This window comes from Clupea harengus, chromosome 18 (assembly GCF_900700415.2).
Source record: "Clupea harengus chromosome 18, Ch_v2.0.2, whole genome shotgun sequence".
In the NCBI taxonomy this organism is placed as follows: domain Eukaryota; kingdom Metazoa; phylum Chordata; class Actinopteri; order Clupeiformes; family Clupeidae; genus Clupea; species Clupea harengus.
Genome location: NC_045169.1, coordinates 18,151,199 through 18,173,698, shown reverse-complemented (window position 1 = coordinate 18,173,698; position 22,500 = coordinate 18,151,199). Strand labels below are relative to the sequence as shown.

Below are 22,500 nucleotides of genomic sequence, written 5' to 3'. Positions count from 1 at the left end.
GCGGAGATCCCTGTCACCCACCATTACGCTCACAGGAACCCTTGGCAGACTACTCGACATATTGCTTGTGCCTGGTGTAAAAATAGGAATCTCTCTCTCTCACTCTCTCTCACTATCTATCTATCTATCTATCTATCTCATTTGTTTACTTGCTCTTGGAGGTAAAAAAACACACAGCTGAACTCACTCACTGCAAAGGCTTGTGTGGAGGTAAATCCATTTTAAAGCGCAAACAGGTTTTAAATATTGAGTATCCCTGTCACACTGCTAGGAGGAGCGAAAGGGGGGTGACATTGGGACATGAGGGAAAGCCATGGGTAAGAGACAGCTCAAGACGAGCCCACCCAGACGCTGCCAGTACTGGTAGTGCCCCACTAATGATGCTGGATTTACTGGGCTAGCATTGGCAACATCATTTGAGACACAGCACAATGTAGCAGGAATGCTTAGTATTTCAATCTTTTAAAAAATATATATATTCTCACAGGAACCAGACATTAATTTGGTCCTGATGAGAGAGCATCTCGTTGGAGATGATGGTGAGAGAGCATCTTGTTGAAATTTTTGTTTAGCAAACTGCAGCCAATCAACGGACAGGCAATGCTGGCCTTCCTTCTAAAACCCACCAAGAAGCTGACACGGACCCCTTCCGCCATGACGCTTTTCTGCTCAGGCCTGACAGTGTGAGGCTGCAGGCCTTTGGACTGTTGAGGCGAAAACCAGCCACATGCCTTTCCTCTTTCTCCTAGTCATTGTCCTCTCTCTCTCTCTTTCTCTTTTCTATCACTTTCCTTTCTTGAGGGGACTGCGCGGCCATGTAAAACCACATTACCCCCTCTATTTGAATGCCCATCATTGTGTATGAACATATTTAGCCTGTGCCTCTCTTGCAATTCCACAACCAAGAGTCAAAAGGCTGAATGTGTAGATCTGAAGTTTATTGCAGTCATTAAGCCACAATAGAAGGTCCATGGATGATCTCACCATATGAATGACTGGTCAGTCTTTTTAAAGGAACTCAGTTCCTCCCACTTTCTTGTGTTTTGCTGTTCTTCACGGCCAATTGGAACTAACCCCGTTCTCTAACTTTTACTCAATCAGTACTTGTTGCGTGTTTGGCACACCTCCCATTTCCTGGGATAATTGTGGCAAAGTCAATTAATCTTGTCTACAACCTGGCTGTCCGTCTCTCAGCAGTCAGCCTGTTTGGTATTATTTGTCAGCCATTTTGATTGAGGCTATTTATACTTCCATGAGTTAATCAATGTCCACCCACTATACAAATATGACCATAGTACTGAGAAGAATCATCATCAATGATCATCACATAGCCTCCATTTTGGAGCATACACAACTGCTTTTAGTCTGTTCAAATGGCAGGGTATGTCCAGGCCCCCGTGGCTTTGATAACACAGCACACTGTGAACTTCCCTCTGATACGGAATGGCTAGTGTGAATGATTTAATTAATTTTTTGGCAAGAATGTGGGCTGATTATGGAACCTGTTGAGAGTGCAAAAGGGGGGAAAGAGCAGAGAGGAGGTGAAGAGACGGTGAGTGAGAGACCAAAAAGTGACAAGGGTAGAAAGAGAGAGAGAGAGAGAGATAGAAGAGAGAGAGAGAGTGAGAGAGAGAGAGCGCAGGGTTGCTGCTCCATGGCTGCTACTTCTCATCTTTGGGGTAGAGGGTGTGCGTGTGTGTGTGTGTGTGTGTGTGTGTGTGTGTGTGTGTGTGTGTGTGTGTGTGTTCGGGGGGGGGGGCTGTGTGTGTGTGTGTGTGTGTGTTGGGGGGGCTGTGTGTGTGCAGAGGCAGACAAACAGAGAGCGCTGTGATGCGTCACCTCCGATGACGCTTCCTGCTCGCACTTAAGCACGTCTGGCAGATGGAGGCGAGGGGGGTGGGGGTGTGGAGGTGCGCTTTGAGGGGAGTGTGTGTGTGTGTGTGTGTGTGTGTGTGTGTGTGTGTGTGTGTGTGTGTGTGAGTTTGTGTGTGTGTGTGTGTGTGTGTGGGTGAGTGTGTGAGTGTGTGAGTGTGTGTGTGTGTGTGTGTGTGTGTGAGGAGCGGTGAGGGAGGGCGATGCGGGGACACGGAGGACACGAAACAGACAGGAGCCAGCAGTGAGAGACAGAGACAGCACCACTCTCACGGCTCGTGGAGCGAGGAGGCGCCGAGCTCAGCAAGAGAGCTTGTGTTTTTCTCTCTTTTTCTCTCGCTCTCTCACTCTCTCTATTTCTCTCTTTCTACCTATAACCCTCTCTTCTCCACCACCACCCCACCCCACCCCACCTTCCATCTCTACTGGTAACTCTTCCTTCTCTCTCTCTCTCTACAACACTCTCTCTCTCCCCCTTTCTCTTTCTCTACAAGTAACTCTCTCTCTCCCCCTTTCTCTTTCTCTACAAGTAACTCTCTCTCTCTCTCTCTCTCTCTCTCTTCAGCACTCTCCAACCTTCTCTGTGTGAGCCTGTTCTTCCTCTTTTTGCGCCCCGCCACCTCTTCCCTTTCTCTCCATAATTCATCTTGTGTCTGCCGAGGCTGCATGCTACACAGCTATACGTCCAAGTGAAGCATAAACATCAACAAGATCAACATAAAAAGGCGTGACTGCTGCGCATGAATCATGCATGAGGTGGAATCGCTGGAGAGGCTGGGGCTCACGACTGTGCACTGCAGAAGTTAGAGACAGAGAGAGAAGAGAGAAAGGGGGGGAAAGTGCAGAAAAACGTGAAGGTGCGCATGTGTGTGAGTGTGTGTGTGTGTGTGTGTGTGTGTGTGTGTGTGTGTGTGTGTGTGTGTGTGTGTGTGTGTGTGTGTGTGTGTGTGTGTGTGTGTGTGTGTGTGTGTGGGAATGGTGTCAGCTTGACGCCCCAGATTCCACACGCATGTTTTATTCAATCGCCTAAGGAGCCACCTCGAAGAAAAAAAACAAGAAAAAAAATCTAAAAAAAAAATAAAATGAAACGTCTTCTCAAATGACTCTCTTGCTGTGTCACTAATGTCTTATTCACACACTTGCTCCGTCTCTTAGGCCTTGCCACACTGTCAATACCAGAATATATTTCTCCTCCCTCATAACAACCCCCGCACACACACACACACACACACACACACACACACACACACACACACACACACACACACACACACACCCAACCGCCTTGGCCAGTCCAACTTTACAATGTTTATCGGCTCATGAAAAACCATGAGTGCTTCCGCCCGACGCTCCGCTGTGTTATTTATAGCCTTTCCCTATAGTAATTCACGCTTCTTAATTCTTCAGTCCTCCTTTTCCTCCTCCGCCCTCCCCCCACCCCCACACACATCTGCGAACAAACACCTCACCGCTCCACACAGACATATGGCCCACCAGTCTGCGCGCACATGAATTAATCAACCAATAATGTGCAAGACAATGATAAGCCTCTAATCAGGTAGATTGGACTTTATGAGTCGTCCGAGTCAATTTACAGCCACAGTCGCTGTTTTTTTTTATGGTTGTGTTCCTGCACAGCCATATGCTAAGGCTGTCAGTGAGGGATTAGCCATCCTGACAGCCATTATTGCACTTTTACATGGCATCTAATTCACTGCACACATGGTCACATCTGGAGGTAATACCGCCACAGCTGAGCACGGAGCACAGCCCAGGCTAATGATACACTGGGCAACACTGTGGGACACACTGAAAGGCAACAACATGGCTGTCAGATGCAAGCCGAGCAACATGGCAGGCAAGCAAGTGTTGATAATGGATTTGGGGGCAGTGACGGTTCATTGTTGTAGTAGGTGTTCAGCCAGGGTTTCTCAATTTGCTGTGTGTTGTCCAGCGTTGGCTTAAGAAACCCTGGCTGGGGAACAAATGTGCTTTTGGATGATGTGGATAGTGTCTCAGTGAGTGTGTGTACATGCGTGTGAATGTGTACATGTGTACGTGTGTGTACGTGTGTGTGTGTGTGTGTGTGTGTGAGTGTGTGTGTGTGTGTACGTGTGTGTGTGTGAGTGTGTGTACATGTGTACGTGTGTGTACGTGTGAATGTGCCTTGGTCTACTCGTGTTCATTAGTGTAGGTGTACATGTTTGTAAGGGTGTTGGTGTTCCATAGTGTGAATGTGCTAACCCTAGGTGAAGATCTGAAGGTTTGTATGTGTATTTCTCTCTCTCTATCTCTCTCTCTCTTTCGGTGTGTGTTTGTGTGTGTGTGTGTGTGTGTGTGTGTGTGTGTGTGTCTGTGTGCGTATGTGTGTGTGTGTGTGTGTGTGTGTGTGTGTGTGTCTGGCCTCCCGCTTGCAGCCAGTCACTCTGGGGATAGTGACACTCGTTAGGAGGGAGTGGAGTGCCAAGGCCCCGTCTCTCGTTAGTCCCTACGGTCTCCACAGCCAGCGCCATCCTGCACCCCTCAGCCAAGTTCAGCCCTGGGAGGTTATTTTTAGCCCCGCTGCCACTGCTGCCTCACCCCCCACCCACCCACACACACACACACACACACACACACAGCCCCTCAACCCTCAGCCTCCCTAACTCCCTGCTGCCCTCCCTACCACCAAACACCCTCCACCACCTCCTCAACTCCCCTCTCCCTACCACCACCTCCTCCTCAACTCCCCTCTCCCCACCATCATCTCCTCAACTCCCCTCTCCACCACCTCCTCCTCAACTCCCCTCTCCACCACCTCCTCCTCAACTCCCCTCTCCACCACCTCCTCCTCAACTCCCCTCTCCACCACCTCCTCCTCAACTCCCCTCTCCCCACCATCATCTCCTCAACTCCCCTCTCCACCACCTCCTCCTCAACTCCCCTCTCCACCACCTCCTCCTCAACTCCCCTCTCCACCACCTCCTCCTCAACTCCCCTCTCCACCACCTCCTCCTCAACTCCCCTCTCCACCACCACCTCCTCCTCAACTCCCCTCTCCACCACCTCCTCCTCAACTCCCCTCTCCACCACCACCTCCTCCTCAACTCCCCTCTCCACCACCTCCTCCTCAACTCCCCTCTCCACCACCACCTCCTCAACTCCCCTCTCCCTACCACCACCTCCTCCTCAACTCTCTTTCCCCCACGACCACCTCCAGTGCTCCCTCCCATCTCCGTCTGCTGGCCACCCAGTCTTATTTAGGTCAGACAGACCGGGGCTTGGCCCACACAGGCACACACCACACTGTAGGTCCCAGTGGCACGAGTTTATGGGCTTCTACCAGGGGCAATTGTGATGACTGGGAATGCAAATTAGGGCAATGGGAGCCTGACCCAGTCTGAAGACATGCATAAGAGACTGGGAGAGAGATGGAGACCCAGTCTGAAGACATGAATAAGAGACTGGGAGAGAGATGGATAACCAGTCTGAAGACATGCATAAGAGACTGGGAGAGAGGGAGACACAGTCTGAAGACATGCATAAGAGACTGGGAGAGATGGAGACCCAGTCTGAAGACATGCATAAGAGACTGGGAGAGAGATGGAGACCCAGTCTGAAGACATGCATAAGAGACTGGGAGAGAGATGGAGACACAGTCTGAAGACATGCATAAGCGGTGTTGTGCATGAACGCGTTCAAAAGAACGCGTTCATTGAACACGTTCATTTTTATGAGAACGATGAACTGAACGCAACATCATGACAAATAATGAATTTGAACGGTGAACACGTTCATATTATCTGAGGTCCAGCGCCACTGAGGTCTAGCTAAAACATTACGGAATGTTTTCCTTCTACAGAGGAAAGAAGCTGTATAAATCGAATGCTTCTACCATGTCGTTGCTCAGTACCTGTTAAAAAGACCATAGTAATTATTTGTTAAAATGCCCAGACAGACCATGTTTGGTAATTGCGTTGGTCATGTGACTCTACTTCTCACGGTGCAATGTTTTGATATTGCTTCACGACATATTTAGATGGAGTAGCAGTTAACTTCGGGCATATTTTCACATAATTGAACTTTGCACTTTGTTGAAGTTGTGTGCGTCTATGTATACGTGAGTTTGACTTTGTAGCCTACCTTGTCATTATGTGTTTGTTATAGTTTAGCTTTCTCATAATTGTTACGAGCACTGTCACTTAATTGATCTAGCATGATGCACTGTTCGTGAACTCGCTTAGCATAAGCTGCTAATATACAAATACGAGTGTTACAGGGTTTACCTATGCTAACTTTTGAGCGGTCTTTCATTTAGTGTACATGCCCTTGTTGATCTGAGATTAAGCCAGTAGCATGTCATTGCTGAAGAGGTTAAATTATTACCTTTAGTTCCCTGTATAATTCATTATTTAAATGGTACTACAGGGCTGTGTATTAATGTATGTCTGCGATACCTAAACCAACTAACTCGACTTCGCCCTACATTACCCATGAATCATCGCACATATGTATACCAAACAAGCAACGTATTCCAAGGCAACAGCTCTCGGTCTCAATATAAAAATGGCAAGTGAAAGCGAAAACAGAGACGCAGACTCAGCGAGTACATCCGATCCACCTTATTATTATGTGCAGGATTTTTACACACTGTCTGATAAAGTTTCCGACAGTAAAAATCTCACCTTTCTGTGCAAATTATGCCTTCCTGAAAAATTTGCAATAATTAAAAAAAAAAAATGGAAATGAACTGAACTATGAACTAGTTCAGAATTTAAATGGTGAACTATGAATGTGAACGATTCATGTCTACTTGTATGAACTGAACTTTGAACTAGTTCATGAGAGGTGTGAACGTGCACAACACTGTGCATAAGAGACTGGGAGAGAGATGGAGACACAGTCTGAAGACATGCAGAGGCTGGGAGAGAGATGGATAACCAGTCTGAAGACATGCATAAGAGACTGGGAGAGAGATGGAGACACAGTCTGAAGACATGCATAAGAGACTGGGAGAGAGATGGATAACCAGTCTGAAGACATGCATAAGAGACTGGGAGAGAGATGGAGACACAGTCTGAAGACATGCATAAGAGACTGGGAGAGAGATGGATAACCAGTCTGAAGACATGCATAAGAGACTACTGGGAGAGAGATGGAGACACAGTCTGAAGACATGCATAAGAGACTGGGAGAGAGATGGATAACCAGTCTGAAGACATGCATAAGAGACTGGGAGAGAGAGGGAGACACAGTCTGAAGACATGCATAAGAGACTGGGAGAGAGATGGATAACCAGTGAAGACATGCATAAGAGACTACTGGGAGAGAGAGGGAGACAGTCTGAAGACATGCATAAGAGACTGGGAGAGAGGGAGACACAGTCTGAAGACATGTATAAGAGTACTGGGAGAGAGGTAAAAAGGGAAAGGAGAGGCGATGGCTGGTTAGGCAGAGGGTTTTGATGAGAGTCAATATTAGGGTCAGAGAGAATGACACAAAGGAGGTCTGCATCACTCACATCGGCAGGGTGTGTGTGTGTGTGTGTGTGTGTGTGTGTGTGTGTGTGTGTGTGTGTGTGTGTGTGTGTGTGTGTGTGTGTGTTTCTGCAGTGTGTGCAAGCTTGAAGGTGAGTAACAGAGGGGTTACAGAACTTTCACCACTTGAGTAAGCTGAGTGTGTATAAGGGTGTAGTGTAGTGTGTGTGTGTGTGTATGTGTTTAGATGGGAGTTAGGAGCCAGGAACCGTGACATGGAGTCGCATGTCATGCGCTGCCTTTGTCTTTGCACGCATGGGTGTGTATCTGCGTGTGTCTTTGTGTGTGTATCTGCAAGTGTCTGTGTGTGTGTGTGTGTGTGTGTGTGTGTGTGTGTGTGTGTGTGTGTGTGTGTGTGTGTGTGTGTGTGTGTGTGTGTGTGTGTGTGTGTGTGTGTGTGAACGTCTTAGAGAGAGGATAGAGGTGCTCGGCGGCGGTTCCATCAGCAGGCTCCCTGTGCCCGGCGGGGCTCTGAGCCAGAGCGAGGCCCTGACAGGCGGAGGTGTAAACATTATTAACGTGCTGAGATGGGGCCGTGTTTGCTCGCCTCAAACCCAATCAGGGGAGATGGAGAGGGAGCGAGGAGAGGATAGGAGAGAGAGGAGAGGAGAGAGAGGAGAGGAGAGGAGGGGAAGGGAGCTCACCAAACTCACAGCACAGCCCCAGGAGGTAAAAGGAGAGGAGAGTATTACAGAGCTGTGGGCTTTCAGTGGTATTTCCTCAAATGCTAAGGCTGAGAGAGAGAGGGAGAGAGAGAGAGAGGGGGAGAAAAGGGAGGAAGGGAGGTGGAGGACAGAGACACAGACAGAGGTCAAGGAGAGAAGGAGAAATTAATATAGGCAGGAAGGAGGACAGGAAAAAGAGAGAGAGAAAAGGGAAGTCAGAGAGGGAGAGAGAGAGGAAGGAAGAAAGGGGGGAGAGTGAAAGAGAGAATCAGAGAGTCAGAGAGGGAAAGAGAGAGGAGGGAAGATTGGGAGAGAGAGAGTCAGAGAGTGAGAGAGAGATAGTCAGAGGAGGGAAGAGCGGGGAGAGAGAGTGTCAGAGAGGGAGAGAGAGAGAAAGATACAGTGAGTCAGAGAGAGGGAAAGATAGAGATGTAAGCTATAGCTGGAGAATGAAAGAGGCAGACATGATGGAATAAGGGCAGAAGGTAAAGAGAGAGGAGAGGAGAGGAGGGGAGAGGAGAGGAGAGGAGGGGAGAGGAGGCTGGAGATGGGAGGGGCTGCTGCTAAGATGAGACAGGATCAAAAAGAGAGGTAGTGGTTGACTGGGAGCGAAAAAAAATGAGGGCGGGTTGTAAGGGCAGAACATGAAGGAGGAACACAAGACGGAATAAGAGCGTGTAAGAGAGAGATGGTGGTAGAGAGAAAGAGAGAGGGAGCGAGAGAAAGAGAGAGGGAGCCAGAGAAATGGGCAGAAAAGGAGGCTGAGGCAGGCTCAGCGGGGAATGCTGTCAGAGGCTAATACTGCCCCTTTCATGTCAAGTGCTGAACGATGGACCGCTGGCCTCGCTACTGCAGCTCAGCTTCAGAGATGGGCACACATGTCTGTGTGTGTGTGTGTGTGTGTGTGTGTGTGTGTGTGTGTGTGTGTGTGTGTGTGAGAGAGAGAGAGAGAGAGAGAGTATAGAATGTGTTAGTGTAACTATCTGAGAAAATGGGCACGTGTGTGTATCTGCTAGTGAAGTGTCAGTGTATCTGTCGAAGCATGTGTGTGTGTGTGTGTGTGTGAGAGGGCAAGTGTCTGTGTCGATTGTGTCAATGTAACTATCTGTGTGTGTGTGTGTGTGTGTGTGTGTTTGTGTGTGTGAACATGCTGCAGCTCACTGCAGCTGTCAAAAAAAAAAGAATATCAAAAAAGTCTTGTCATGGCCAGTGCGATTTTCCAGCTTGTAGATTTTCAAAGGACTGGTGGTGCCCCTATGGAAGGACCCCCTTCTGATGATAATGTCAAAAACGTGTTCTTCAGGGCAGGCAGACACTACAACATGGCAGCCAGAGAGTGTCTGCGCACATCTGATGTCGGTTGTAGTTCTCACCAGCAATCCGTTTAGCAGCTCAACCCCACACACAGACACACACACACACACACACACACAGACACACATACACACACAGACACACATACACACACAGACACACATACACACACAGACACATACACACACACACACACACACAGACACACATACACACACAGACACACATACACACACAGACACACACAAACACACACACACACACAGACACACCACACGCACACAGACACACATATACACACAGACACACATACACACACAGACACACACAAACACACACACACACACCACCCCTTTTCTTGTGGCTTAACGACATGCTGTCCTCACACCACAGAAGCCTTTCAGGCCACTATCCTCCGGGGAAATAGCTTCACCAGGCTTTCCCTTGTATCTGTCATGTCGAACTAACCTCCATTCCTGTTTGTTTTTCTCTCCACCCATCTCTCTCTCTTTTTTCTCGCTCATTCTCTCTCTCTCTCTCTCTCTCTCTCTCTCTCCCTGTTCAACAAATACTTTTTCCCTTCTCAACTTCAGCAACACTATTTCTCCTTCTGGCCAGCTGTCTTTCAGTGCAGGTTTTACCTTACAGGATGCTGGTGCCAAGCTGCCCTCCTGAGCCCTCCGTCCCCAGAATAATGCCCCTGATCTGGGACGACCCACCAGGAAGCGACCCCCCGGAGCTCCAGATAGACACCTGCCTGGACATGGCCTACCGGCTGCGCCCCTGCTTCGGCCCGTGCGGCCTCCCCAAGCACCTAGCCTTCCGCTTCCTCCGCGGCCTCTCCGCTCCTCCTGTCCACGCCCCGGACACGGCCTCCCTGCTGAGCCACTTGGAGCTGGAGGACCCGGCGGCCCAGGCTCTGGCCAACGCGGCCGACGCCCAAGCCCGGGAGGTGGGGGACGGGGCGGCGTTGGTGGTCCTGCTGGGGGCGAGCCTCCTGGAGCAGGCCCAGGGGCTGCTGGAGCTGGGGCTCACCAGGCAGGAGGTGGAGGACGGGTACCGGCTGGCCTGCAGCAGGGCCCTGGAGGCGCTGGACGGGGAGGGAGGAGAGGAGAGGGAGCCGGCGGCAAGCCCGGCGGCCCTGGGGGACCCGAGGGACGAGCGCGAGGTGTCCGGTGTGCTCAGGGGTCTGCTGTGCACCAGGGTGCCGGAGATGGCGGACATGCTGGCGGAGGCCGTGGCTCGGTGCTGCGCCCAGAGCTGGACGACCAAGGATGGAGTCATGACCTTTGACCCTGAGTGTATCCAGGTCGTTAAAAATATAGCTGGGGGGCCTCCCAACCAGACCTCAGAGGTGCAGAACTGTCCACAGGAAGAGAGTGAAGAAGAGAATAAAGGAGAAAAGATGGATGAAAACCTCAAGAGTGTGACCAAAGTGAGGCACCAGCTGAAAGGAGAGACGGAGGAGGGGACAGAGACAGAGGAGGGAGAAGCTGGAGAAGAAGGAGACTGGGAGGTGTGTGACATTGATGACATTGATGACATTGATGACAAGCCAAAGAGATACCAGGAGAGCAATAGCGGAGGGGTGTATGCAGGAGCGATGGAGGGGGAAGACAGGGAGCAGCAGCTAGTAGATCAGTTTCTGAGTGACTACGTGGACCAGAGACACACAGCAAGGGTGCCCAGGAACAGAGAGCATGGACGCTACGAGGGGAACTACCCTGAGCTGGTGCCAGACGAGGACTGGGAGATCCTGAGCCTGGCTTTGGATGAGATCAGGCTGGACGGAGAGGTCGAGGGCGTGGGTGCCGACGCAGGTCTAGGAAGGTGGAGGGAGAGAGAGGAGGACAAAGCGCAGGGGGACCGGCAGGAGAGGGAGAGGAGACAGGAGACGAGGGTGGGGGGGAGGGCCCTGAGGAGGAGCAAAACCGCCTGCAAGCGTCTCTTCAGAGGTCTGATCCGACTCGGCAAGAAGTACCTGGCGCCGAGGAGCAGAGGTGCGGAGGTCAAGAAACACGGACGAGTCAGGAAGCTGCACAGGCTCATGGGAAAGCTACGCAGGCCCAGTGTCAAGTATGGGAAGGAACTGCAGGCGAATAACACCCATGTCACTAAACACCACCCCCAACCAGCTAAACCCTTCCAGGCGAGCATAGCCTGCCAGGACATCCCCGACCAACACAGTCAGAGTGTCTCAATCACGTTACACAGCCCCGACCCCGTGCTTCTAGACAGCTGCGAGTCGGCCATCCATGCCTGCCTGAGGGTCTACAGCTCCATGCAGTCTGACCCAAGGCTGGTGTCCGGCGCGGGGGTAGTCGAGGCGGCGCTGTCGGTACAGCTGTGCGAGTACGGGCTCACCCTGCCGGGTCTGGAGCAGATGGCGGTGCACAGCTTCGCCCAGGCCCTGCTGGCACCGGCGCGGGCGCTGGGGGAGAACCAGGGGACCCCTGCGGACCTGGCCGTCACCCGGATGCACGAGGCGCTCCGCCGACGGGGCAAGGCCGAGGGTCCCCACGAGAGGACGGGTGAGGGGGGCGTACTGGAGCCACTGGTGTGCAAAACCAGCGCCCTGAAGAAGGCAACGAAAGCGGTTTTGTCCGTCATGTCGGACCTCCAGAGCAAAAGCCCAGGAGGGAGAGGAGCTGCAATGAAGAGCCCAGAGCCAAGGCATCAGTCCCTCCAACAGCCATAACAACACAGGCTACAGGCCCAGATTCCTGATTATTATTACATTACATGAAATTAGATTCATTTTGATTGGGGAGGATTAAATATACGACAGAAAGAAATAATGTTAGTGTAGTTTCTTGATGATGTCAGAAACCCAAACTCTCTGAGGGTACGAGGTCTGGTTCGGATTGTTCACATCTTTCTACCGCAGACAAATCAGTATTTTTAGCCTTTAATGGATTTACAAAATGGCAAGCCAAAAGAGGTTATATATGAAGGTAGCCAAAATACATAATGTTAGAGTGAAAGGTACAACGCTAATGGCAGAAAAAGAAAAATAACAACTTGATGCGTGGGACAGACGCAGATAGGACTGTGCATGTCCTTGTACACATTAGTATTAGTTATGCTGGAGACACTTAAGGCATGTGCAGATCACTTTCCTGTCATTTTCTGAAGGCTTTTTCATAGCTGAATGGTACTTCTTGTTCCAGACACATTTTTGGAACAAAATGGCCCCTGTGCTTTTGTGGTACTTGATGGCTGAGTGAACAGGTGAGATTGACTTTCAGTAAGAAGAGGGCATTTACAAAATGTCACATTTTTAGAATTTATCTAGAGACAGTCCAAACACACACCAAGTAATTTAAGAGTAAAAAGTACAAAACCAATGTCAAAGTAGAGAAAGTTTTTTTATTTTATTACATGTTTTTATTGCTATCATATTTTGGGAAGCTGTTACATAGCCAAATCGTTTTTTAGCCATGTTTAGTCAGGACCACTCTCAGTGTTAAATGTCGTTTAGCTCATAACAATGGCAACGTCCACGACATATTGTTGGCAATCACTTTCAGAGCAATTGTAGGAACGATACAAAACTGACAGCCAATCAGAATTCATTACATTTTAAAGGCACCACACTAAAACGTGAATTACAAGTGAAGTGCCCAGTCCTGCATGTTGCGTGTGGTGAGGTGTTGTGTGGTGTGGCATGGCTTGTGTGGTGTGACGTGGTGTGGTGTGGTGTTGTGTGGTGTGGTGTGGTGTGGTGTGGTGGCGTGGTGTTGTGTGGTGTGGTGTGGTGGTGTGGTGTGGTGTGGTGTGGCGTGGTGTTGTGTGGTGTTGTGTGGCGTTGTGTGGTGTGGCGGGGTGTGGTGGCGTGGTGTTGTGTGGTTGTGTGGTGGTGTTGTGTGGTGTGTGGTGGTGTTGTGTGGCGTTGTGTGGCGTGGTGTGGTGTGGCGTGGCGTGGCTTGTGTGGTGTGGCGTGGTGTGGCGTGGTGTGGTGTGGCGTGGCGTGGTGTTGTGTGTTGTTGTGTGGTGTGGTGTTATGTGGTGTGTTGTGGTGTGGTGTTGTGTGGTGTGGTACCTGTAAGTTGAGGGAGCTGGTGAGGTTGACTCTGGGCAGAGACAGTGCCATGCTCACGGTGCGGACTGAGTTCGCTGTACCAGCGCTGCAGCTGCTCCAGGGTCAGCAGCCGCTCCAGCCGGTCCAGGCCCTCCACCTGGAAGGGCATCAGCAGCAGCAGCATGCTGGCCAGGCCGCCCCACAGCCCCAGCTCCAGCACCTACACCATGTTCCCCACATCCTCGTAGTGATGGTAGACTCCTGTGGAAGAACACACACACACACACACACACACACACACACACACACACACACAGATAAGGGAGTGGGGCCATTCTGATAGAGTGGAGGTGTAATTAAGATCGATCTAGGTAGAGATCATATTGGTCAGATTTGCATTAAGCATTGCATTAGCTGGATATTGCAAGCTGCCCCTGACTGATGTGTAATAATTCATGGGGGAAAAAATCTTAAATCACGGCTGCAATAGATTCCTGATGCCAAGGAAGGACTTGTAGACACCTGTGGAGGAACAAATATGAGCAAGTGGGTTCATGCTGACAGAGTAGAGGTGTAATTAAAGATATGTAATCAAAGGTAATTCAAAGTCTAAGATTCTGGTGAAAGGCTGTGATATTTGAGCTTAACAGCCAATCAAATTACAACCCTCCCTGCTGTGCTCCTGAAGCAACATGTTGAATGGAGTAGTAGTGTATGGCTTGGTCCAGACAGACAGCTACTAGAGGACTGTATCGGGTTAGAATTGCACTTAAGATTGCACTTTAAGATATCAAGTTGGTCAGATTTACAGATACCGTGGTGACCCTTACATTGGCTTACATTGCCCTTGACTTAAGTCTAGTAATTAAGGGAAAACTTTTAAATCAGTTTCATAAGCTGCAGTAGATCACTGATAACGAGGTGTGGACTGGAGGGGGGGGGGGGGGGGGGGGGGCGTCGGGGGTCGTTCAGTAGGTCTTTGTTCCTATTTGGACTCCTTTGACATTCCCCAGTCAACGCAAGGGAAGCCATCTGACCCACCATGTCCTTAATACAGACAGAATTAACAATAAAAGTTCTAACTGTATGGTGTGCAAACAGCATTCAGAGCACAAGAATGCACTCACTCATGCTGTATGCAAATCAGACATAAATGTTTCTTTTGCCATCGAACAGCACATTAAAAGCTCCTCTTACCACTTTTACAAAGGTTGGCAACATCAATGTTAACAGTTTGCTATAAAAGTCGAATCAAAAGCAGGCCAGGGCACTGGCTGGTCAGTGAGGGAGCTGAAAGAGCCCACATGATTTAACAGGTAATACATTTTTCCACCTTTACAGTTGTTTATTTCCCAGGACAACTGCCAGGCAATTCTTTTTTTCCTTTTTTATTGCTAAAAAGTTCAGCATGAGGAGAAACAGCATCAATTTTGTGAGAGATGGATCAATGAAACCATGTGGCTCTGGGCCAGACCGAACGTCTATGGGAAAGGGGCCTAAACTGTGCTCAGTGTGATTTCACCCCGACTCCTCGCCCGGAAAAACACTTCCCCACTCAGAATCCTTTTTTTATAAATATAAATACCATCACAGGAAGTCCAATTTGACCTTTCTACTAAAGCGATGAATGTCTCAGGAGAAAAGTAAATACAAATAAATCACATTTGGACCAGGAGGAGAGCACACACACTGAGTGCACATCACGTCAGTCCTCCATGCACTCCTCTGCATTTGTAATCAGTGAAGAGTGTTTGCCATGGAACATTATTTTAGCAAAGTAAGGGATGTGCAGGTACTTTACTTTTGTACATTAGTACGTCTTAGATGTTTAAATGTTATTACATTACTTTTGCACATTAGTATCAGTATTCCTTAGATGTTCTTCGTAAATGTTATTACATTACTTTTGCACATTAGTATCAGTATTCCTTAGATGTTCTTCGTAAATGTTATTACATTACTTTTGCACATTAGTATCAGTATTCCTTAGATGTTCTTCGTAAATGTTATTACATTACTTTTGCACATTAGTATCAGTATGCCTTAGATGTTCTTCGTAAATGTTATTATTTCACTTTTGCACATTAGTACGCCTTAGATGTTTTTCTTAAATGTTATTATATTACCATAAAAGTGTTGCTCGGTTGCATGGGATGTGTGAGAAAATTTGTAAGCACTTTTGCATGTTGATTCATCTGAAATGCTTTGTTAAAATCGAAATGCATGGAAAATGTTATTACAATACTAGGAAACCGTGAGGATACACAGGAAGTGGCACAATTGTGTAATTAATATTTAATCAGTATGTTTGAGATGCTATGCTAAAGTGCTTTATTATATCACTTTTCCAAGAGACCCTGACCAAGTGCATATAGATATACTGGGCTGCTAAGCTAACTAGCTAAAGTGAGGTGGAGACTGAAGATACCTGAACGGTGCATCATGGGAACCTTCGTGTACTTGACCCCCAGGAAATTACGCAGGTCGTCGCTCGGCTCCCCAAAGCCTTGGTCCCACAGACCTCCACATAGACACAAGAGAAAACAAGAGACATGACACTCTCTCTCTGTCTTCCACTTTCACACAGACACAAGAGAAAACAAGAGACATGACACTCTCTCTGTCTCTCTCTCTCTCGCTCTCTCTCTCTCTCTCTCTCTCTCTCTGTCTTCCACTTTCACACAGACAAGATGGAAACAGACACATGACACACTCTCATCTTGCCACTTTCACACTCACCCTCTCAAACAGTAGGCCGGCAGGGAGCACCAAAAATACACGGCAAACCATTCTGGTGGAAACCACAGGGTCAATTATACACATTACACAAAGACACAAAAGAGGACAGAGGAGGCACACATAAAGAGAGAGGACTGGAGGGTGCAGACATGAGAGGAGAGAGCAGAGAGGGAAAGGGAAAAAAGCAATGAAGATTGGGAGGGATGAAATAGGGAGGCCCAGAACGCATTATTACAGTCCATTAAACTCATTACGTGCGCTAACAAAGATGGGATTCGATAAAAGAGACTATTAGCGGGGATTATAGGCACATGTGCTTTTCCCGGTAGGCTCTCTGTCTGTCCTCTCCACATTCAATCGTCCTGGACAGCCACACAGGCAGAAAAACCAAGCCTCCGCATTCGCAAAACAGGGGAAAACAGGATGGGGTCGCACTCGATGAGTGGGTTACGAAGGGTCGACCTCTTTCTGTTGTATTTCACTACGTCAGAAATGTGTTCCATATGCTCCGCACAAAGCAGGGTGACAGGAAGGGGTTATCTCGTTGTTTTATCTCACCATACCAAAAGAAATACTATGAGGGGCTGAGAGGGGACAGTGGTCTTTGTCGTATGAATTACTGACTGAATTACATTCTGTTAAAACCACATAGGCGTTCAGTAATGTGCGGTAGTGTTTGAACATAGTCATTGTCCCCAGTCCTCCCATGACCTGAGGGAAACTGCTAATGTGGTGACTCACGGCTAGATGGAATTAAGATCACAAAGATCGGCATGTTGCGAAATGAAAAAAAGTGGTTGAGTGTTCCTCGGTTTTACATTACAACTGTCTGCGCTTTTGCTCACCACGTAGAACAGAGGAAAACAAAAACAGGATTAATTACAGCACCTGAGTCACGATGAGAAACATCTGACATCGGACAGCGGAGAAACACAGCCTATTGCTCGGATCGTTGCCAACCTTTGCGTACCGCTCGTCGGCATGCAAGAGGATCTGAAGGGGCCTGTGAAAACTAGTGAAGAGGAAGTCTAGCTTTTCACTAATTATCAGGGCCTTATGAAACATTATCCCCTCAAACATCAGAAAAACAAACACGAGGTTATTACCGCCGGACCAAGTTCGGGGCTGAGAAGTAGGCCTACCTGACTACCCGAGTGCCTGGAATACCTCTGAGGATTTAGTGTCGCCGCAAACTTGGCTGTCAGTCAAAAGCGAAACAGAGAGGCAACCGAGATCTGTGGACGGATCCCGCGCCGGGTAGTCTGTCTAGACACGCCACCGAAGCTGCGAATTGGATGGCATGACCCACAACGCCAAAGAGCTTGCTAAAGAAAGCAAAAACTCCCCCATTAATTAGCATACCCGAAAAACAATGCAGCAATTGTGTGGCTACAGCCTCGGAAGAAGAAGAAGAAAAAAAAGAGAAGAAAAAAAAAAGAAAAGAAAACAAGTCGCACCCATGGCCTTAACAAATACTAAAGCCAAACCACAAAAGACAGCGAGGGGGAAAAAACGAGCAACAAACCCCAGTGAAGGCGGCAGCGCCAACTTCCATTTCTCTCATCAGCTACTTGATTAGGCGAGGCTGCAGAGTTCAGCGGGACACGAGGGCTGTTATTATAGGTTAAAATGGGCGTGCATTTGTTGTGGGCTTCTCCTCGCCTTTGTTGCGTTTATCTTTATGTGGGCTGTGCTGGCTGCAGTCAGTGTTGAAACACAGTTCTCTCCTCTCCTTCCCTTTCCTCTCCTTTGCATTGTTGGTGAGTCTCCGGCATGAACAAAGGCTGAATTAATGAACAAGTGTGGACTGCATTTCTCTGGGTAGGCCATACCCAAGATCCCACCACGTCGCCTGTCAATCTTTCCCTGTCTCTCTCTCTCAGTCTCTCTCTCTCTGTCTCTAACCCACATACACACACATTCTCGCTCTGTCTTTTTCTCTCTGTCTGTCTGTCTTTCACTCTTTTCCTCTTGGTCTCTCTCACTCCCTCTCTCTGTCTTTCTCTCTCTTGATGTTAATCACTTTACTCTTCCAGCTTTCACATGTCTCCTTTTCAAACACCCCTCTCTCCCTCTCTCCCCTCTCCCTCTCTCCCTCTCTCCCCTCTCCTCCATCATCTCCTCTCAAAGCCTCAGTCTTGAATTTGCTCTCCACTCCTCTTAGTCCCAGCCCCTCCCTCTTCCCCTTTCATTGCTCTCCTCTTCATCCTTCCCTACATTTGTGTCTAATTAGCTCTCTCTCTCCTTTCCTCTCTCTCTCTCTCTCCTTTCTTTTCTCTCTCTCTCTTCCTCTTCTTCCTATATTCACCATGTTTCTTTTTCCTCTCTCTCTCCCTCCCTGCCTCTTTACTCTCTCTTTCTCTCTCTCTCTCTCTCTCTCTCGCTCTCTCGCTCTTTCTCTCTGTCTCTCTCTCTCTCTCTCTCTCTCTCTCTCTCTCTCCCTCTCTCTCTCTCTCTCCCTCATTCTCGCCATCGCCTGAAGAGCAGACGAGTGGGAAGTGATGCCGAAGTACTTTTAATTTTAGCCTTCAATAATTAACAATGAGGAGCAAGCAGAGCAACAAACACCAGTAGTCAGCTGCTGGGCCCGTGCCAGGAGATGCTACCAATAACAAAGAAGCCTTTTCAGCCGCCGCCACCACCGTGATGCTAATGGCCTCGGACAGAAAAGATATACCAGCTAAAGTAACCGAATTACTATGGAGCCACCAACCACTAGGATCGTTACCGTTTTACAACGACAAAATACACCACCACCACCACCACATCCTCCACCACCACCACACCCCTTCTTCCATTCCTGAATTGAATTTTCATAATTATATTCATGTTGCTGAATCCATCGCGTGATCTAATTTGTGTATTACATCGCTGACTTAATGGGACCAAGGAAACTGCACAGACTTTAGCACTAATTTTTTTGTAATTAAGTCCAAACATGAAACAAAAGGGAAATTAATTAGATTGCTTATCAACGTACAGGCAGTTGTCACTGTTGTGGTCTTTGGGGGTGTCTATTGTCGAGGACTGCTCAGTAAAGTATCTTCTCGAACATCTGCCTTTGCAGCAGTGTGAATTTACAATACCTGAGAGTGAACACAATGCAGGGAACGTTGTAAAGGCCTTGTTAAAGGCGTGCATGATGAACTGGATGACCTAGAATCTCTAGAAGTTGAAACAGAAAGAAGAGCTCGTAGTTTTTTTGTGGAAAACATAAAAAAATAAAAAAAGATGAGTCTAGGCTTGAAGCAAGAACAAAGAAACACAGGGTCAAGGCCTGCTGGGTAAAAACAAAAAGACAAAGAAAAAGAAAAGCAAGCAGACCGTTTTGTCGAGGCAGAAGAGCTTGTCATAGAGGCTGGAAATGAGAGGCTGTAGTAGGTGAACATGGAGAAATAAAAAATAGCGGCAGAACAAAATATAGAGGTTAAGATAAAAAAGGAGTGAGAAGGAGAAAGAGATGGCGAGGAGGAAGAATAGCTCAGGCATGCTGAGTCAAGTCCAGATGTTGGGCAGAGTGCTGCAGGGAGTAGGGGTGTGTGTGTGTGTGTGTGTAAGTGTGTGTGTGTGTGTGTGTGTGTGTGGACACTTGTGTGTTTGTGTGTGAGTGTGTGTATGTGTGTGTGTGTGTGGACACTTGTGTGTTTGTGTGTGTGTGTGTATGTGTGTGTGTGTGTGTGTGTGTGTAGGGGTGTGTGGACACTTGTTACTCAATTATTCACAAAGACACATCACAGCCCACAGGAAGATAAATAAGCTTTCTCTGATATACCACACACTCATTACTTATCGGCTACATTGGCTGCCTAAGATCGAACACACGCATGCACTCAGACACACACACACACACACACACGCACACAAACACACACACACAGAGCCCTGAGAATACCGCTGCATTTCTTGCCTGTGTTTGAACACACACACACATACAATCCTGAGCTAACCAAGCTATACTTGTTTGCCAAGGATCCAACAACAACAACACACACACCCACACGCTCGCACACAAACTATCCTGAAAACAAAGAGGTGCACAAGCATTTAGGCTACAAATACTAAGCCTCACATAGATTTGGATATAGTGAGTGTAACAGAGACTTTAAAACATCTACATCTCACCGCACTCACAAGCACACGGCTTCATTTTGTCTAGGGTAATGTTCATTAAAAAACTCAGTCGGGGTCTGGTTTGGAAGCCACCGACAATTCAACACAAAGGAAATTAACTGAATAAATGACTGAGCATCAACCGCTAATGCTGCTGCTTTCTCCCCGGGAGGGCTGTGTTCTCAGCGAAGCCTTTCCCTGCCTCTTACCTTTGAATTTCAGAGCGCTGGCTAGGATCAGAGCTCCAGTTTTGGGGCTGGGGCTCGTTGCTCAGCTGCGCCACCTTGGCCCCGCCCGTGGACTCCCGAGCCCAGGCCTGGAGGGCAGCAGAGTCGACCTGCTTTGTGCCCGCACCCAGCGCCATGTGGTCCAATCCAGACTTGCCCTGGGCCCCTTCTTCAGGAAGCCTTGGTCCAGCCCGGTGACCTGCTTGGTGAACAGGGCCGAGGCGCCGCGCAGCGAGTACGCCGTGTTGTCGGCCTCCTGCACGGACTTCACTGCCCGGGAGAAGCCTGCCGCTGTCCCCTGCTGGCCGGAGGACCTCAGCGGCTCCTGGATCTGTCCTCCGGTGGCGCCCTTGGAGGCTTCGCCCAGGGCGTGCAGCTAGGCCGCCAGCATCAGAGGGGAAAAGAGGGCATTTGTCTTCTGATCGCCACCGCCGGAGCGCAGGGCGCGGTACACGCACAGCCCCAGGGACCAGCTGGAGTGGCGGGCGAGCGAAGGGGGCATCCTGCTGGGGTGAGCCTGCAGCTTTGGGGAGGTCCGTGGGGAGCGAGGGCCTGACCCCCAAGGACCAGCAGGAGCAGAAGAGGGAAAGTGAGAGCTACAGAGGCGGCCGGCAGCATGGCAGTGCTGTGAGAACAGGGCACTCATGAGACACGTAGTGTATGACACAGTCAACTACACACAGAAGCATTTCGGGCAAGGTCAGGGACTAGATCTCTGTTTACATCTTCAGAACTCATGAATCATTCAAGTCCCAAACAACTGGGATAGGTTATATGTTTTGTGGCACGCAGCAGTTTACATTGAGTGTCACTGAAATAGTGCCGTGTGGATACCATGCAACGACACGACATTTTGAAGGGACCCGTTTTGAAGGGTTGTCATTATGCCAAAAAGCTGCCTACAGAATACTAGCAGATCCGAGCGCATGTATATTAGTTTTAAGTAAACCGTTCAGAATAGCAGATACTTTGTTCTCCTAACTGAATGACAGACACTCTATTTCACGTCTGTCTTGACATAAAGCAGTCTTTAAAAAGACTCAAAGCGCTCTGATTCATTACTGGAAAGCGCCGCTGAGTCTTTAGTCTGGTGCAAAGAGCTTATAGTAATTGAATCCACGAGTCTTGCCGTTGAGCAGAGTGAATCGTGTCTATTCATTCAATAGAATACAACCTTGGCATCACTGCAATACTAGGCTACTAAACACCCGAGATGTGGGACTAATTCCATTGAAGGGCGATCATAAAGTGAAAAATGTCGGTTTAATTTTACCGTAAATTAATTAAAACGGTCCCTGCTAGCTCCTCCGAATATGTCCACGGATGCGTGTAAAAGGGAAAAGATGCTTTTTTAAATTACAGACTTGGCATAGGAAGTTCTTTCCTACTGCTTGCCTCAACGTCTTACTCCAGATCCTTTTAACGTTACTTCAGTCCAGGCGCTTTCCTGAAATGTCTCTCATTCCACTCAAGTGGGATGGAGGCATCTTGTGCCTGAAGCTAAATGTCTATGAAACCCATTTTCCTTCCGCAAGTCTTGTTGCCATATTCATTACAGTGTAACATCATAATGGTAAACCTCATTTCTAAGCTGAGCAGTTTGCGTCTGTGAAAGTTCTGGATCTGCGAGAGTTTAGATTCGGAGGAGGGCCCGTGTATGGCGAAGGTGTAGTTACCCAGCTGGCCTGGTGGGGTCGCCAGCGTACTGCAGCGTGTCGGCGCTTTGTGTGGTCGGGCTCTCCCTCAATTCCAACCACTAAGGCGAAGGATCATATTGTTCTCTCAGCTTCCCTCGCGTCCATCATTCTCTTCCACTCCGTCTCATATTTCTCAAGTTTTGTGCCTTTCACCAAATAGAACGTTGGAGAGGAACTTGTTTAACATTCACACAGAGAATGTGATATTAGATAGAGTACACCAGCATCAATCAATAAACCAATGGCACAACCAGACAATCGATTGATATACAGATAGCCAAAAATGTCCGAAATAGAATCAGGAGTTGGGATGCAAGCTAATAAAAGTGGAGGTCTGCC

General features: G+C 48.6%; 1 protein-coding gene across 1 annotated transcript in view; it reads right to left on the bottom strand.

The window, feature by feature from the left end:
- Positions 1-21,059, bottom strand: part of serpinh2 (serine (or cysteine) peptidase inhibitor, clade H, member 2) — a 24,210-nt gene extending 3,151 nt beyond the window's left edge. The window contains 6 exon segments of the mRNA XM_042710483.1: positions 13,410-13,472; positions 13,474-13,649; positions 15,817-15,909; positions 20,447-20,504; positions 20,506-20,628; positions 20,631-21,059. Coding sequence (XP_042566417.1) covers positions 13,410-13,472; positions 13,474-13,649; positions 15,817-15,909; positions 20,447-20,504; positions 20,506-20,628; positions 20,631-20,966 — 849 coding nt within the window. The 5' untranslated portion in view covers positions 20,967-21,059.
- Between the last annotated feature and the right edge of the window lie 1,441 nt (positions 21,060-22,500).